Source organism: Eucalyptus grandis, chromosome 11, assembly GCF_016545825.1.
Source record: "Eucalyptus grandis isolate ANBG69807.140 chromosome 11, ASM1654582v1, whole genome shotgun sequence".
NCBI classification, from domain to species: domain Eukaryota; kingdom Viridiplantae; phylum Streptophyta; class Magnoliopsida; order Myrtales; family Myrtaceae; genus Eucalyptus; species Eucalyptus grandis.
In genome coordinates this window covers 31,001,300-31,016,961 of record NC_052622.1, presented here as the reverse complement: position 1 = coordinate 31,016,961, position 15,662 = coordinate 31,001,300, and the positions used below count along the sequence as shown (strand labels likewise).

General features: G+C 38.4%; 1 protein-coding gene across 3 annotated transcripts; it reads left to right on the top strand.

The window, feature by feature from the left end:
* Positions 1–879: 879 nt before the first annotated feature.
* On the top strand, positions 880–4,968 carry LOC104425772 (protein PLANT CADMIUM RESISTANCE 3). Of its 3 annotated transcripts, none has more exons than XM_010038569.3 (5): positions 880–1,250; positions 2,172–2,426; positions 2,593–2,664; positions 2,766–2,978; positions 4,648–4,968. In XM_010038569.3, exons 2-5 carry the CDS (start codon positions 2,219–2,221, stop codon positions 4,728–4,730), a joined length of 576 nt encoding a protein of 191 aa, XP_010036871.1. In that variant the 5' UTR covers positions 880–1,250; positions 2,172–2,218; the 3' UTR covers positions 4,731–4,968. The 3 variants fall into 3 exon arrangements, with proteins under 3 accessions (XP_010036871.1, XP_010036869.1, XP_010036868.1); XM_010038567.3 differs by having other exon boundaries at positions 2,139–2,426; XM_010038566.3 differs by having other exon boundaries at positions 2,131–2,426.
* The last annotated feature ends 10,694 nt before the right edge of the window (positions 4,969–15,662 follow it).

Here is a 15,662-nt window from a genome sequence, read left to right as displayed (position 1 = left end):
TTAAGCTATTTAATTTGATGCAAAAGGTACAACGTGTTAAATTTTGACCCACATGCTTCTTAAACTATGGTTTCACAATTTGATTTCCATATATTTGTCCTCTTATTAAACTATACATGTGGGCGTGGGAATCTCCTCTATCGAACCAATTTAATTAAATCTACATCTCCTCACCAGACTTTTCCTTGTATTGCTGTCCCTATTATCGGGTCAAGTATCCAAGCGCAGATCAAGACGAAGAAATAAGACGACGGATCCACTCTGTTTTCGTTCTTTCTTCTTTCCACGTCACCTCTCTAGCTAGGAGACTGATCTTCCGTCCAAATCGGCGTCTGGGAAATATAATAAAAACACGGTACTGGTACGTCCACGGGCGAAACAATTTCGTAGGCATCGTTATCTCGTGGCCCGTCCTCTTCTCTTGACAAGCCACCAAAGCCTTATTAAATACGCGCGGGGCCCACAGAATGACCAGTCCACTCAACATCGTGGGACAAGACGGAGCCCGTGATTGCCGATGGGTGGGTCAGCCAGCCCACCGTTTTTAACCCTTTAACCAGCCCAACGTTTTCTGACCAAAAAAAAAAAACTGCACAAGCGAATCTCCTCTATTGAACCAATTTAATTAAATCTACATCTCCTCATTGTCGGGTCAAGTAGGCTCCAAGCGCAGATCAAGACGAAGAAACCAGCCCACTGCTTTTGTTGACTCAACGTTAGGTGTTGACTCCAACGGTGAACAGGGAGACTTTGAGGGAATCTCAGAACTGTGACAAGAGAGTCTCGAGCCACTTGAAGGTGCCGTGCTAAAGGATTGGATAATCAATTAGAGGCTTATCTGTTCAAAAAAAAAAAAAAAATAGAGGCTATAAAGAGAGAGCGAGGGGCGAGCGAGAGGGGAAGAGACGAGTTTTTTGCGTGAAGCTTTTTCTGGTTTTGGTGCCAAGGGGAGCAAGCTGTTGAGATGGCTTCTTCTTTCTTTGGCTGAGGGAGAGCAACCGAGAGAGAGAGCCCTCGGTTTAGGGAGAGAGAGATTGTGAAAGAGGGGGTTCTGGTTTTTTTCTGCAGCTTCTGGTCGAGATCTCCACGCGCAGAGAGGGGTATCTCCTTTTTCTTGGCTAGAATCGTGGAGCGAGAGATAAGAGACAAACGTGCGCTACCCTCGAGCTCCGACCGAAGAAGACGACGACGATCAATCATCGCGCTTGGACCTCGACCGCCGACCCTCGACGACACGTTACTCTCCCTACGTAGGTTTCTCTAAGTTTTATTTTGTTAAGTCCACTAATTGGTTAATCCCAACTTTAGATTCTCTAGTTGTGTAGGAAGTGAAGTACATCCATATATCTCATTGGTTTTTAGCCAGCCTCAATAGGCTAGTAGTAACTCATTTTTGAGAAAATTTTCATACTCTTAATTTGAGCACTCAATGTCGCGCGAGGTATGGACCTAGGAGAGCTCGTGCCTAATCATTCGCCATAGGCCCGTCTTTTAGGTAATAGCCCTTAACCTATTCCCTCCTCCAAGAGATAGGTTGCAACAACTGTTCAACGTCGTCAATTAGATTCCGTCAAATCTATCAAGGAGCAATGCCTTCTTGGTATTACTTCTACCATCCAATAACGTTGATTAAATTTCATTTCGACGTTGTGTCCTCGAATTTATCTAGGAGCAATTCCTACCTTTCACTGTCCAGCACTATCGAATTAATTCCAACATTGTGTCCTCTAACCCATCTAGAAGCAGTACTTTCCTAGTGTCATTTCTATCATTGACGTTGTTGTGTAATCCATTTGATCTTGTGGTTTTTTATTAATATATTGAAGGGTGTTTGAACCAGGCTATTGATTAGATTCCGAAATTTGTCATCATCGGTTTTGAGCTTGTATTGAATGATTTCATTAGACTCAATACTCTATTATATTTATATTTGTTTGCTTTTGACCCTCTCTATCTAATACTAGTATAGAATCTGAGTCTCCTTAAATAAAAATAAAAAACATAGTATTTAATGAAAAATACTTCATTAAGGGATCTGAAATCGGCGAAACGGAATCCTTGCTCCTTTATATAAGCTACCAAAGTTGGTGGAGGCCTCCTCATTTATGGCACTAACTTGCCTCCTGCCAGCTTTCCAGCTTGTTGGTTGTCAAGTTTGACTTTTCTTCTAGGCAAGTTGCGGCTTCTATAGAAGAGGAGTGAGATCCAGAGAGAGGTGATGGCCGATGACGCTTCTTCAGACAATTGGGAAGGGGTGCAAGCGGCCACAGGACTGGCGCAAGCGGCCACAGGAGGGGTGCAAGCGACCCCCGCCACGGCACACTTCAGCCAAGCCAACGTGGGAGCACCTGGTCACAACGTTCCCAATGCCAACGTGGGAGAATGGGCCACCAGTCTTTGTGGTTGCTTCGGCGATATATCGAATTGTAAGTCTTTTTCTCCGAGCAAAAATTCCGCAGAATTCGATCTTGCTTTTGTCAATCGTGCATTGAGGTATGTCATGCCGATGACGTTCTTTGTTAGAGATATATATAATAAATTCTTCATAACTCTTAACGTATTGATCATCTTCCATTTTTGTTTCCAACGAAGGCTGTATCACCTGTGTCTGCCCGTGCATCACGTTCGGCCAGAACGCTGAGATCATAGACAGAGGAAACATCAGTAAGCGAAAAACCTCAACGAATCCTTGTCTTAGCGAACAACTATGATTAAGGTTCGATTTCCTCCTACTAACAATTTGACCTTGGCTAATGAACTGGCAGCTTGTATGCGTGCCGCGTCTTTGTGCTTGCTGTTAAGCCCTTCAGGGATTTGTTCGTGCTTCTACACATGCACTTACCGGACCAAGCTCCGCGGCTTATACTCAATCCGTGGCAGCCAGTGCGGAGATTGTTTCGCGCACCTTTGTTGCCAGCCATGCGCGCTTTGCCAAGAGTATCAGGAGCTCAAGAGCCGCGGGTTCGATCCCTCTTTTGGTAAGTTCATTACCCTATATGTTCTTCGTCCAAGTAATTCATCGTTCCTGACTTCCTGTCAATACTCAAAAAGAACAAAAAAGAACATCGAAGCTAGATTGAAACTCATCTGAGCGACTATAAGCCACCAAAGAACTCGGCATAAGAAACACAATAACCCTAATAGGATGTGGTCCGTTTGGTTCTGCATGTTTCTGTGCTAACGAAGGACACAACTGCTTGTCTCTCCGTTTCATTGGTATTGCTTGGAAGTAATATGGGACTTATAATTCACAATATGGAGAGTTCTTTTGTGTTTTTTGTTGTGAAGACAGATAATCTAACTTGCCTTAATGGTTAGAGTATTGCTTTCATATGGCGAGGACTGAATGGTTCAAATCCAATAGTAGTTTAAACTTATTAACCTCCATCGCTAAATTCGATAGTGCTATTTTTAATTTTAAAAAGAAAGGAACAAACTCTATAGTTTTTATCATGATAAGCTATCATTGTCGATAAGTTATCTAAATAATGACTCTCTGTAATTATAGTAATAAAATAAGGCGGCGCACTTGTTTATGGACAATTAGAATATTGTCTCTTGAATTGCCAAATATTCCATTATTCCTATCAAATCTATTCTTAAACTTACAAATCAACTGACAAAAGAAAAAGAAATAGACCTAGTCCGATGGATTATGACTCTGTCCACTATATTGAAAATCAATCCCATTTGTATTCTGGATACCCATATAAGAAGATCGTTGAAATGATAAATTCCTAAAATTTAAGGGGTGTGGAGGAGGGGTGTGGAGGATAAAACAGCTATTGAAGTTATCATTTTTTTTATAAGTATACTAGAAATTCTAAAACTTATCACAAAAATATAATTTAGTCCTAAAACTTTCAAAAAGTGTGATCAAATTCTAAAACTTATCGTGAAAATATTGAATTCTTAAATTTTTAAAAAAGTGTAATCAAGTCCTAATATTTGTCATGAAAATGCAAACGAATTCTAAAATTTTCTAAAAGTGTAATCAATGAAATGACATGATTGAACCAATTTTATAAATTTTAAGACTTAATTGCTCTAATCAAAATGCTTAGGACTTAAGTGCACTTTTGTGATAACTTTCAAGACGTAATCTCACTTTTAAAAGTTTTAAAACTCAATTATGCTTTTATAATAAGTTTTAAGATTTTCAATACACTTATCTTCTGTCTTTTTTTTTTTTTTAATCTAGCATCAATCCATCTGATGTCAAAAAGATCCGTTGGAGGAAGGTCGGCTTTCTTTAAATAAAAAAAGAAAGAAAATGTCCCGTGTATAAAATCTGTTGTGACAAGGTTATTTAAGATTGCCAAAGCCCTCTGTTTTAGGAAGATTCGGGCAAGTCCAATTTCACTTTTGATACCAATAGATTCTACTCAGTTGCGAGCGATTTGAGGCCTAAGTAAAGACAGATGCTTTGAGATTCTAACATGCATTTTGGGAGCTCAAATTACATAAAATACCATATTATTGGTGAGTGTTGAATACGAGACGCTCAGGACCGGTCAGATGTTTATTTTATGAATTTCATTGACAAGTCTTAATACACCTAGCCTTACTCGAAGATACTTATGTACGTATATGATATGAATGCGATCGGTTAGATGTTTTCTTACGCAACAGTATTGTGATGCGTAGGATGGGTTGCTAACCAGGAGCGAAGGACTCAGCAGGTTAAAACCATGGACCCTCCGTCAGCTCCCGGCAAGATGATTCGTTGACAGATCTCTCGGGCCAACCTTCCCTTTCAAAAGCATAGGAAAACCTAGCCGAGACGGTCAAGCGATTGAGAGTACTTTGTGTGGCTTTTATTTTAGTTTCGGGGCTTTGTTTTAATTTCCAGGACTGGAAGTCGGACTTTCGTACTCCATTGTAATAACAGTAAGCTATGCTATCTCAAGTTATATCACAACAACCTGGAAATTGAAGGGAATGATCCGTACAGCGGATTACAAGGTAGATTCGAGAAGGCTAACTTATTCAGGGCGTGGTTCACGGATCACGATAATAATTGCATGGTCAGTTGGCTTCTCATATTATATAGACCATAAAAATCATACATCAACGACCACGAAAGAACCGTTATTCTCTGGCTTTTGTGTTGACAGATGGTCCCATGAGACAACCAACAAAAGCAAATCGTTGAACGTGACAAAAAAAAGTGTGTGTAGTATATATATATATATTAACAAGGGTAAGGAGGGCTACTAGAGCAATTGTATTCTCTAGGAATTATCTAAGGGTGTCACTTATGCTATGGAATGTAAGATTTGAGTGTAATCAATTTCTCCATTTGAAAATGTACAAGCCCATCATCAAAGCCCATTGACGTGCCAAAAGTTAAAGCAGTCGGCAAAATATGAAAATGAGAATGGAAAAACAAACATGCTGGCCATTTAGGTGAGGGCTAGTAAGCCCTCACCAAATCTAGGCAAAGGGCCTTCATTTCCTCACCCATGGCTAGCAAGGCCACGATGGCCTTAGGCGAGGCCTTTTAGGCCATGGTCGGTGAGGCTGCGAAGGCCGTCACCAACACTCGGTGAGGGCTTGTTAGCCCTTGTCCAATGGCCGGCGACCCTTGCCGGCCAAATGAATTAAGAAAAGGAAAGAAAAATTAATTCAAAATTCAATTTTAAAAAAAAAATTGACTATGTTAGTGCCTACCATATAGAAATATTGGAGTCCATGTCATCATTTTTATTAGCCAAAACTGGCCTAATTGACTAAATTGTCAAAATGTAAAAATGTTTAGAATTAACTTGACCCAATTGAAATGTTTAGAGCTAAGTTGGCATTTTTTGGTACTTTCCCCCTAATTTATACATTCGGAAACGTAAAAGCCTATCATGAGGGACCATCCACGTGCCTGAAGCCAAATCAATCGGCAGAAAAGGAAAATGAGAGGAAAAACATACTCCTTCGAAGCGTCCGGATATGTATGACGAATAAGGCGGCAGTTTCCATTTGGAACAATATACTGGCAAAGTGGCAATGCCTGCCTCCTGTTGACAAAGCTCCATCTTTTTTTGTTCTTGGCCTTTTGGTGAGGGAAACTTTAGCTCCAACATGAGTCCCCCGAACCCCTATGTCAGCACGAGATCGCATCTGGCACTGGTCGTTGTCCCGCCTCCCGTGGCATACACTCAGCAGGTGTACGTTGGCCTGTCATTTGTAGGAGCGCCAGTGCATCTTGTTCGCAGTAATACATTGTAAGTCTTTTTCATATAGGTTTCCAAGACTCGATCTTGCTTTTGTTGACTTTGTGATGATCTTTTATTAAGTTCATGCTTGCATCACGTTCGGCCGGAACCCCGCGATCATAGACAGAGAAGGCACTTGTAAGTAAAAACCTTGACAAAAAATTTGTCTTTACTAAACTATGTGATTGAGGGCTTAATTTCTCGTGCTAATTTTAACTGTGGCTAGCAAATCTTGCAACTTGTGTCTCGTCGGGCTTAAGTGCTGCCTGATATGCCACTGTTTCGGCTGCTCATACTGGTGTACTTGCATTTACCGAACCAAGCTCTGAGGCCACCACTCGATCCCCGGCAGCAAGTGCGGAGACTGTTGTTTGCACTGTTGGTGCGAATTATGCGCGATTTGCCAAAGAGTATCGAAAGCTCAAAAATCATGGGTCGGATCCCTCTATCGGTAAGTTCTCAATACAGCGGCAAAAACAATTTAAGGGGAATCACGGTTGTTCAGAAAACTTGATTGATACTTCTTGTGATGTTTCTCTTTTCTTATTTGCAATTGGTATCTTTGCGCTCTTTCCAATGTGGTGCTGCCAGGAAATTTTGACAATTATCTAATACTTGATCGCTACTTATGGTGATTTTTCCTCTTCTTAAATACAAATAAGATGATGTCATTGTAAAGATGGTGTCATTGTAAGTAAAAGGTTATTGCATGGACTACAAATCATGAATCAATAACAATTACATTGTTAGTTTTGAGGTTTATTGTGATGCCCGTAGAACCAACGGTCTAGATGAATTTGATATGCATGGGTATAGTCCATTCAATATTTTTGTTGTGGCATATACATATGTTATGCATAATGTGATCAGCTTTGGGGCACAAAATTCAAATGGGGAGATTCAGTAATTTGAAACAGTTCCCATGCTCAACTTAGCCCGCTTACATTCAAGTTTTCTAATGTAATTTTGGGGCATTCATTATTTAATTGGCGAACTTCTTTTTATAAGATTAATGTTGAGACGTGCAACAGAAATTCAATCTTAATCAAGAGAAATTTCTGAAGAGAGAATCCAAGTCAAACTCATCAATATATCTAGTTAAACACATCTTCCACTTGAAAATATAGGTCAATGCTAGGTCAACTTTTACACACCACGACAGTTCTCTAGTGCTAGACTTCACCTAACACTCTTGGCATGTGTATTTCAATAGCTATTAGGCTGGATTGAAAGACGAAGAGAGTAAGCTAGATCATTGAGCTAGGTCTCAAATTTTGACAAATTTAGTCAAGCTTGCTAATTTGTTACAATGGGAGGCATCCAAAATGCCTTACATTCGGTCGTCATCAGGAACAAGCATGGTTCCATCAAGGAACCTATCTTTGTCCTTGGTCACAAGAGCCCGCCAGAAATCTCAAGCTCATGCATTGTAGTTGTCTAGACTAGTAAGTTGTAGGTTGATGATTCGGAGCTCCGATCGGCTTAATGGGCTTTGGGCTTAAATTGGTTTAATGAGCTAGGGTTGGTAAATCCGGGCTATTTTTATCTTCAGATATGCTTGGGCTAAGCTTAGCGAGATGGGCTTAGTGTGCTTAATTTCAATAAATAAATAAAAATGGGCTGGATGGGTTTCTTTTCAAAATGGTTTAGCTTTAAACAAGCCCAATCATGTCCGTTGCCAAAACCCGAAGTCTAAGTTCAACCTACGTTTGGGTCGGGTCCAGTCGTTATTTTCTAAATAAATCCTTCATTTAAAATAAAAAAATTCAAAAAATTCAAAATTTGGAAATGACAATAAACTTTTAAAACTTTAGGATGTAAAAAAAAATTTAGAAAATTCAAAAATCAATAATAAAAAATTAGAGTTTTAGAAAATAATTAAAAATTAAAAATCCCAAAAAGTCATTAAAAAATTAGAAAACTCTTAGAAATTAAAACCTAAAATATACTTGTGATTATGATTATAATTGACTGCGCTTTTCAATATTTGGATGTTACTTCCTTGTTCTAGAATGGTAAGGACAAACATTAGATTTTTGTTGATAGGTTGCTATGGCGCTAGTTAGCACATGATTAGGTTAGGCCCCGAAAGAGCGTTAGCCTTAAGACTATTGAAATCAAGTCCCCAAGTTCAAAATTTTTGATTGTGTAATTAATAAGATATCCTCTCACATCTTATTAGGTTTCTAACCAATTCCAAAAAGGTTAGTGGTGTCTCCTTAATCAAAATTGACATAGGCTTAATTGATTAAAAATTTGAATACTCAATGTCGCATGGGGTATGGGCTTGGGAGAGCCCAAGTCAATGGAAGGTCATTGGCTGGAAGATGATAGTATCCCTAAACCTAACAAGCTCTCCCTCCCCCGTGAAAAAGGTTAGGTCGCAACAATCTTTGACATTGATTCCTGTATAATTGATTGGTGACAAGAAGGAAAAAGATCTTTGGTACCATGGAAACATAAACAACACATAAATGTGTAGTTGATGATTATTCGACTTAATAAAATGAGCAAATGGCTATTAAAATGTAATTTGAATTTCTTTTTATTTTTTAAAAATGGCAATGATATGTAATATCATAATCATTCATCATACTAGTTGCCGGTAAATAAGTACAAATAATCCGCTTATTAGACTGTGCTAACTTTCTCGGTGATAGCATTTATGGCATAAAAGATTCGGGCAGAAAGATAAATCGAACTGTAAGTCTTTTTCTCCGAAGAATGATTCCACAGAATTCGATCTTGCTTTTGTCAATCGTGCGCTGATGTATATCATGCCTATGACGTTCTTTGTTAGAGATATATATAATAAATTCTTCATAACTCTAACATATTGATCATCTTCCATTTTTGTTTCCAACGAAGGCTTGATCACCTCTGTCTGCCCGTGCATCACGTTCGGCCAGAACGCTGAGATCATAGACCAAGGAAACATCTGTAAGCGAAAAACCTCAACGAATCCTCATCTTAGTGAACAACTATCATTAAGGTTCAATTTCCTCCTACTCACAATTTGACCCTGGCTAATGAACTGGCAGCTTGTATGCGTGCCCGGTATCTGTGCTGCCTGATATGCCATATCTCTGCCTGTTCGTTCTGTTACACATGCACTTACCGGACAAAGCTCCGCGGCCTCTACGCGATCCCCGGCAACCAGTGCGGAGATTGTTTCTTGCACCTTTGTTGCCAGCCATGCGCGCTTCGCCAAGAGTATCGGGAGCTCAAGAACCAAGGGTTCAATCCCTCTATTGGTAAGTTCGTCACCCCATATGTTCTTCGTCCAAGTAATTCATCGTTCCTGACTTCCTATCAATACTCAAAAAGAACAAAAAAGAACATCGAAACTAGATTGAAACTCAACTAAGCGACTATAAGCCACCAAAGAACTCGGCATCAGAAACATAATAACCCTAATAAAATGTGGTCCGTTTGGTTCTGCATGTTTCTGTGCTAACAAGGGACACAACTACTTTTCTCTCCATTTGATTGGTATTGCTTGGAAGTAATATGGGATTTATAATTCACAATATGAAGAGTTCTTTTGTGTTTCTTGTTGTGAAGACAGATAATCTAACTTAACTTAATGGCTAGAGTATTGCTTTCATATGGCGAGGACTGAATCATTCAAGTAGTTTAAACTTATTAAACTCCATCACTAAATTTGATAGTGCTATTTTTAATTTTAATAAGAAAGGAGCAAACTCTATAGTTTTTATCATGATAGGCTATCATTATTGATAAGTTATCAGAATAATGAGTCTTAGAAATTATAGTTGTTCATGGACAATTAGAATATTGTCTCTTGAATTGCCAAATATTCCGTTATTCCTATCAAATCTATTCTTAAACTTACAAATCAACGAAAAAAAGAAAAAGTAAATAGACCTAATCCGATGAATCATGACTCTATCCACTATATTGAACGTCGATCCCATTTTGTATTCTGGATACCTGTATAACAAGATCGTTGAAATGACAAATTCCTAAAATTTAAGGGGTGCGGAGGATAAAGCAACTATTGAAGTTTTCATTTTTTTATAAGTGCATCAGAAATTCTAAAAGTTATCACAAAAATATAACTTAATTCTAAAACTTTCAAAAAATGTAATCAAATTCTAAAATTTATTGTGAAAGTGTTGAGTTCTAAAACTTTCAAAAAAAGTACAATCAAGTCCTGATATATGTTATGAAAGTGTAATCGAATACTAAAACTTTCAAAATGTACAATCAACGAAATGACATGATTGGATCAATTTGATAAATTTTAAGACTTAATTGCTCTAATTGAAATGCTTAGAACTTAAGTGTACTTTCATGGCAATTTTCAATACTTAATTTTACTTTTTAAAGGTTTTAAGATTCAATTATACTTTTATGATAAGTTTTAAGACTTTCAATACACTTGTCTTTATTTTTATTTTTTTTTAATCTAGCATCAATCCATTTGATGTTAAAAAGATCCGTTGGAGGAAGCTCGGCTTCCTTTAAAAAAGAAAAAAAAAATGTCCCATGTATAAAATCTCTTATGACAAGGTTATTTAAGATTGCCAAAGCCCTATGTTTTAGGAAGATCTGGGCAAGTCCAATTTCACTTTTGATACCAATAGATTCTAGTCAGTTGCAATTAGAGGCCTAAGTAAAGACAAATGCTTTGAGATTCTAACATGCATTTTGGAAGCTCAAATTACATAGAATACCATATTATTGGCGAGTGTTGTATACGAGACGCTCATGACCGGTTAGATGTTTATTTCATGAATTTCATAGGCCAATCTTAATACACCTAGCCTTACTCGAAGATACTTATGTACATAAATGATATGAATGTGATCGGTTAGATGTTTTCTTACGCAACATTATTGTGATGCATAGGATGGGTTGCTAACCAGGTTCGAAGGACTCAGCAGGTTAGAACCATGGACCCTCCTCCGTCAGTTCCCGGCAGCATGATTCGTTGACGGATATCTCGGGCCAACCTTCCCTTTCAAAAGCGTAGGAAAACCTAGCCGAGCCAGTCAAGCGATTGAGAGTACTTTGTGTGGCTTTTATTTTAGTTTCGGGGCTCCGTTTTAATTTCCAGAACTGGAAGTCGGACTTTCGTACTCCATTGTAATATAAATATGCTATGCTATCTCAACTTATATCATAAAAACCATGAAATTGAAGGGAATGATCCTTACAGCGGATTTTATAAGGTAGATTCGAGAAGGCTAACTTATTCAGGTCGTGGTTCATTTCATAGATCACGATGATAATTGCATGGTCGGTTGGCTTCTCATATTGTACAGACCATAAAGGTCATAGATTGAAGACCAAAAAAGAGCCGTTATTCTCGGGCTTTTGTGTTGACCAATGATCCCGTGAGACAACCAAGAAAAGCAAACCATTGAACGTGACAGAAAAAGATGTGTATATATAACAAGGTTAAGGAGGGCTACTAGAGCAACTGTATTCTGTAGGCATTATCTAAGGGTGTCACTCCTGCAATGGAACATACGATTTGAGTCGTAATCAATTTCTCTATTCGAAAATGTACAAGCCCATCATCAAAGCCCATTGACGTGCCAAAAATTAAAGCTGTTGGCAAAATAGGAAAATGAGAATGGAAAAACATATTTGCTAGCCATTGGGTGAGGGCTAGTAAGCCCTCGCCAAATCTAGGCAAGGGCACTGGCCACGATGGCCTTAGGCAAGGCCTTTCCACCTGTGGTTAATGAGGCTGTGAAGGCCGTCACCAATAGCTGATGAGGACTTGTTGGCCCTTGTCCGATGGGTGGTGACCTTTACTGGCCAAATGAAAAGAGAAGATGAAAGAAAAAATAATTCAAAATTCAATTTTTAAAAAATTGACTATGTTAGTGCCTACCATATAGAAATAATGGAGTCCATGTCATCATTTTCTAGCCAAAATTAACCTAATTGACTAAATTGGCAAAATGTAAAAATATTTAAAACTAAATTGATTCAATTGAAATATTTAGAACTAAGTTAGCATTTTATTGGTACTTTCCCCCTAATTTATCCATTCGGAAATGTAAAAGCCTATCATGAGAGACCATCCACGTGCCAGAAGACAAATCAATCGGCAGAAAAGGAAAATGAAAGGAAAAACATGCTCCTTCGAAGCGTCCGGATATGTATGACAAATAAGGCGGTAGTTTCCATTTGGAGCTATACACTGGCAATGCCTGCCTCCTGTTGACGAAGCTCCATCTTTTTTGGTTCTTGGCCTTTTGGTGAAGGAAACTTTAGCTCCAACATGAGTCCCCCGAACCCCAATGACGGCACGAGATCGCCTCTGGCACTGTTCGTCGTCCCGCCCCCCGTGGCATACACTCAGCAGGTGTACGTCGGCCTGTCATTTGTAGCAGCGCCGGTGCATCTTGTTCGCAGCAACACCGGCATGTGGACCACTGGTCTTTTCAATTGTTGCGATAATATGACGAATTGTAAGTCTTTTTCATATAGGTTTACAAGACTCGATCTTGCTTTTGTTGACATTGTGATGATATTTTATTAAGTACATGCTTGCATCACGTTCAGCCGGAACACGGGGATCATAGACAGAGAAGGCACTTGTAAGTGAAAAAACTTGACGAAATGTTTGTCTTTACTAAACTATGTGATTGAGGAATTAATTTCTCGTGCTAATTTTAACTGTGGCTAGCAAATCTTGCAACTTGTGTCTCGCCGGGATTAGGTGCTGCCTAATATGCTACTGTTTCGGCTGTGTACTTGCATTTACCGAACCAAGCTCCGAGGCCCACTCGGTCCCCGGCAGCAAGTGCGGAGACTGTTGTTTGCACTGTTGGTGCGAATTATGCGCAATTTGCCAAAGAGCATCAGGAGCTCAAAAATCATGTGGTGGATCCATCTATCTTTAAGTTCTCACTACAGCGGCAAAAACAATTTAAGGAGAATCATGGTTGTTCATGAAAATAACATCATTTGTTTCGAAGAAAATAATTGATTTAACAAATATTTTTGTTAAAATGATTGCTTGTATCACTTACAAAAATGAATAAATTAAAAATATTAGTTTATTAATTTAAAAAATATTTGAATATGAATAATTGTTGATGATAATAACATTTTTATTAACTAATTATTTTAAGCATTATAGATAATTGTTTTTAGGAAAATATTTTCCGATTATTTTTTTTTTTTTCGCAAAACAAATGAAATCCTAATTGAATGCGTGCGGTGGGTGTGAGTTATAGGTTACATGTTTACGTATGCGAGGCAATGCGTAGGATGGGCCGCCAACGCTGAGCAAATGAGTAGGCTAGTCGGAGTGACGGTTCCTCCATCAATTCCTGGTGGCATGGTACCCTGAGGTTTCTCTCGGCCAACCGTTGCAACAGCTGATCCATTTTATTTCTAACTGTTATCTCGTCCTCTCATTTCAGAAAACTTGATTGATACTTCTTTTCTTATTTGCAATTGGTAACCTTGTGCTCTTTCCAATGTGGTGTCGGGAAATTTGGACCATTATCTGATACTTGATCAATACTTATGGTGATTTTCCCTCTTCTTAAATGCAAATGTGATGGTGTCATTGTAGGTAAAAAGTTATTGCATGGACTACAAATCATGAATCAATATCAATTAAATTGTTATTTTTGAGGTTTACTGTGATGCCTATATAACTAACGGTCTAGATGAATTTGATCCGCATGGGTATAGTCCATTCAATATTTTTGTTGTGGCATATGCATATGTTATGCATGAGGTGATCGGCCTTGGGGCACAAAATTCAAATGGGGAGATCCAGTAATTCGAAACTATTCCCGTGCTCGACTTAACCCCCTTACATCCAAGTTTTCTAATGTAATTTTGGGGCATTCATTATTGAATCGACGAACTTCTTTTTATAAGATTAATGTTGAGAAGTGCAACAGAAATTCAATCTTAATCAAGAGAAATTTCTGAAGAGAGAATCTAAGTCAAACTCATCAATATATCTAGTTAAACACATCTTTCACTTGAAAAATATAGGTCAATGAGTGCTAGGTCAACTTTCATACACCACGACAATTCTCTAGTGCTAGACTTCACCTCACACTCTTCACATGTGTATTTCAATAGCTAATAGGCTAGATTGAAAGATGACGAGAGTAGGCTAGATCATCGAGCTAGGTCTCAAATTTTGACAAATCTAGTCAAGCTCGCTAATTTGTTACGATGGGATGCATCCAAAATATGTTGTATTTTACTTTTAGGGCCTTGTCTTTTTTAAGTTAATTTTTTTTCTTTTTGGTTCCTAGTTTTAGGACATTATTAAAAAGAGCCCCAAACAACCAATTGAGAAAACTTTACAATATCCAATGTAACGGCTACCCTCATATTATGCATAATTAGTTTCTTGAAAATAGAGTTATTCCTAATAAAGTGCACTCAACGAGTGCCCCCTTGCCATGTTGGCATCTCAAATCTTAACAAACGTGATGTACTAATCCTTACACATATCTTGATTTCCTTCATCAATATATGAAAATTAGATTGAACAACCTAGAATTCTTTAGTTTGATTGTGACTCTCCTCTTAACAGAATATAGGCCTAGGTAATTTTCGGAACATCCCATAATTCTTTAAGATAATAAAAAGGGAACAACTCCATCAAAATTAAGAGGTTCACTCCCTTTAACTCTACCCTTTTAATCAATTTCTCATGCTTATAATTAAGCTCTTTCCCAAGCTCACTTAAGTTAGAAAGCTGAGTTGGGCCTCTAAGCCTAGTTAGGCTTCACAAGATCAACCCCTTCATTCCCCACCGGCCCAATGATGGTGATATCCACCGGCAATCGAACCATGCTTTGTTGGCCCAAGATGTCTCTAGACAAGGACGTACTTTGGAAATACCAAGAATTTCATCCCATCCATTCTTTATCTCTATTCCCAGGCACACCAATTAGTAATTACTGCTCACAGTGATTTTAAGTTAACCCTTTTTTCTTGCCTCAGATATATTTTGTAGGGATACTTAGAAAAATGTGAAATAAATTCTGAAAAAAAAAATTAGAAAAAAAAATAGTAATGAGCAAAAATATTTCTTTTTTCTTAATTTTTGGTAATTAAAAGAAGAAAAATCTAGCATACGCCTTCTCCCTTCGGCTCTGCCTCTGCTCGCCTTGTTGGTATGGCTGCTATTCTTCTACGGTGGTGACTCCTCCTGGTTGCTTTCTGTCTTGTTTTGTAGCTGGTTGTATTCATGAGGTTGGTCTCCTTGTGGCTTCCTCTTGGCCCTGCGCAGCCTTCTTTTCCCAAATGTCCTTCTGCCTGTTGTATAGGCTTTTGTGTGCTTTGGCCGCTCTTGCGGGTTCTTTTACATCCGGCTCCCTTCCACTCGCATAGACTTTTGTCTTGATGAATCTGAAAGTTTTGTGGTCTTAGGATTTTGTATAAATGTTAGTTCAAAGCTCTATATATTATTACTTCTTACCAAAAAAA

Bases quoted from the DNA above. Each gene is read 5' to 3' on its own strand.
- LOC104425772 (XM_010038569.3), top strand. From the start codon at position 2,219: ATGGCCGATGACGCTTCTTCAGACAATTGGGAAGGGGTGCAAGCGGCC. The intron at 2,665-2,765 runs GTAAGCGAAAAA...ATGAACTGGCAG, and splicing joins CATAGACAGAGGAAACATCA to CTTGTATGCGTGCCGCGTCT. The intron at 2,979-4,647 runs GTAAGTTCATTA...TGTGATGCGTAG, and splicing joins CGGGTTCGATCCCTCTTTTG to GATGGGTTGCTAACCAGGAG.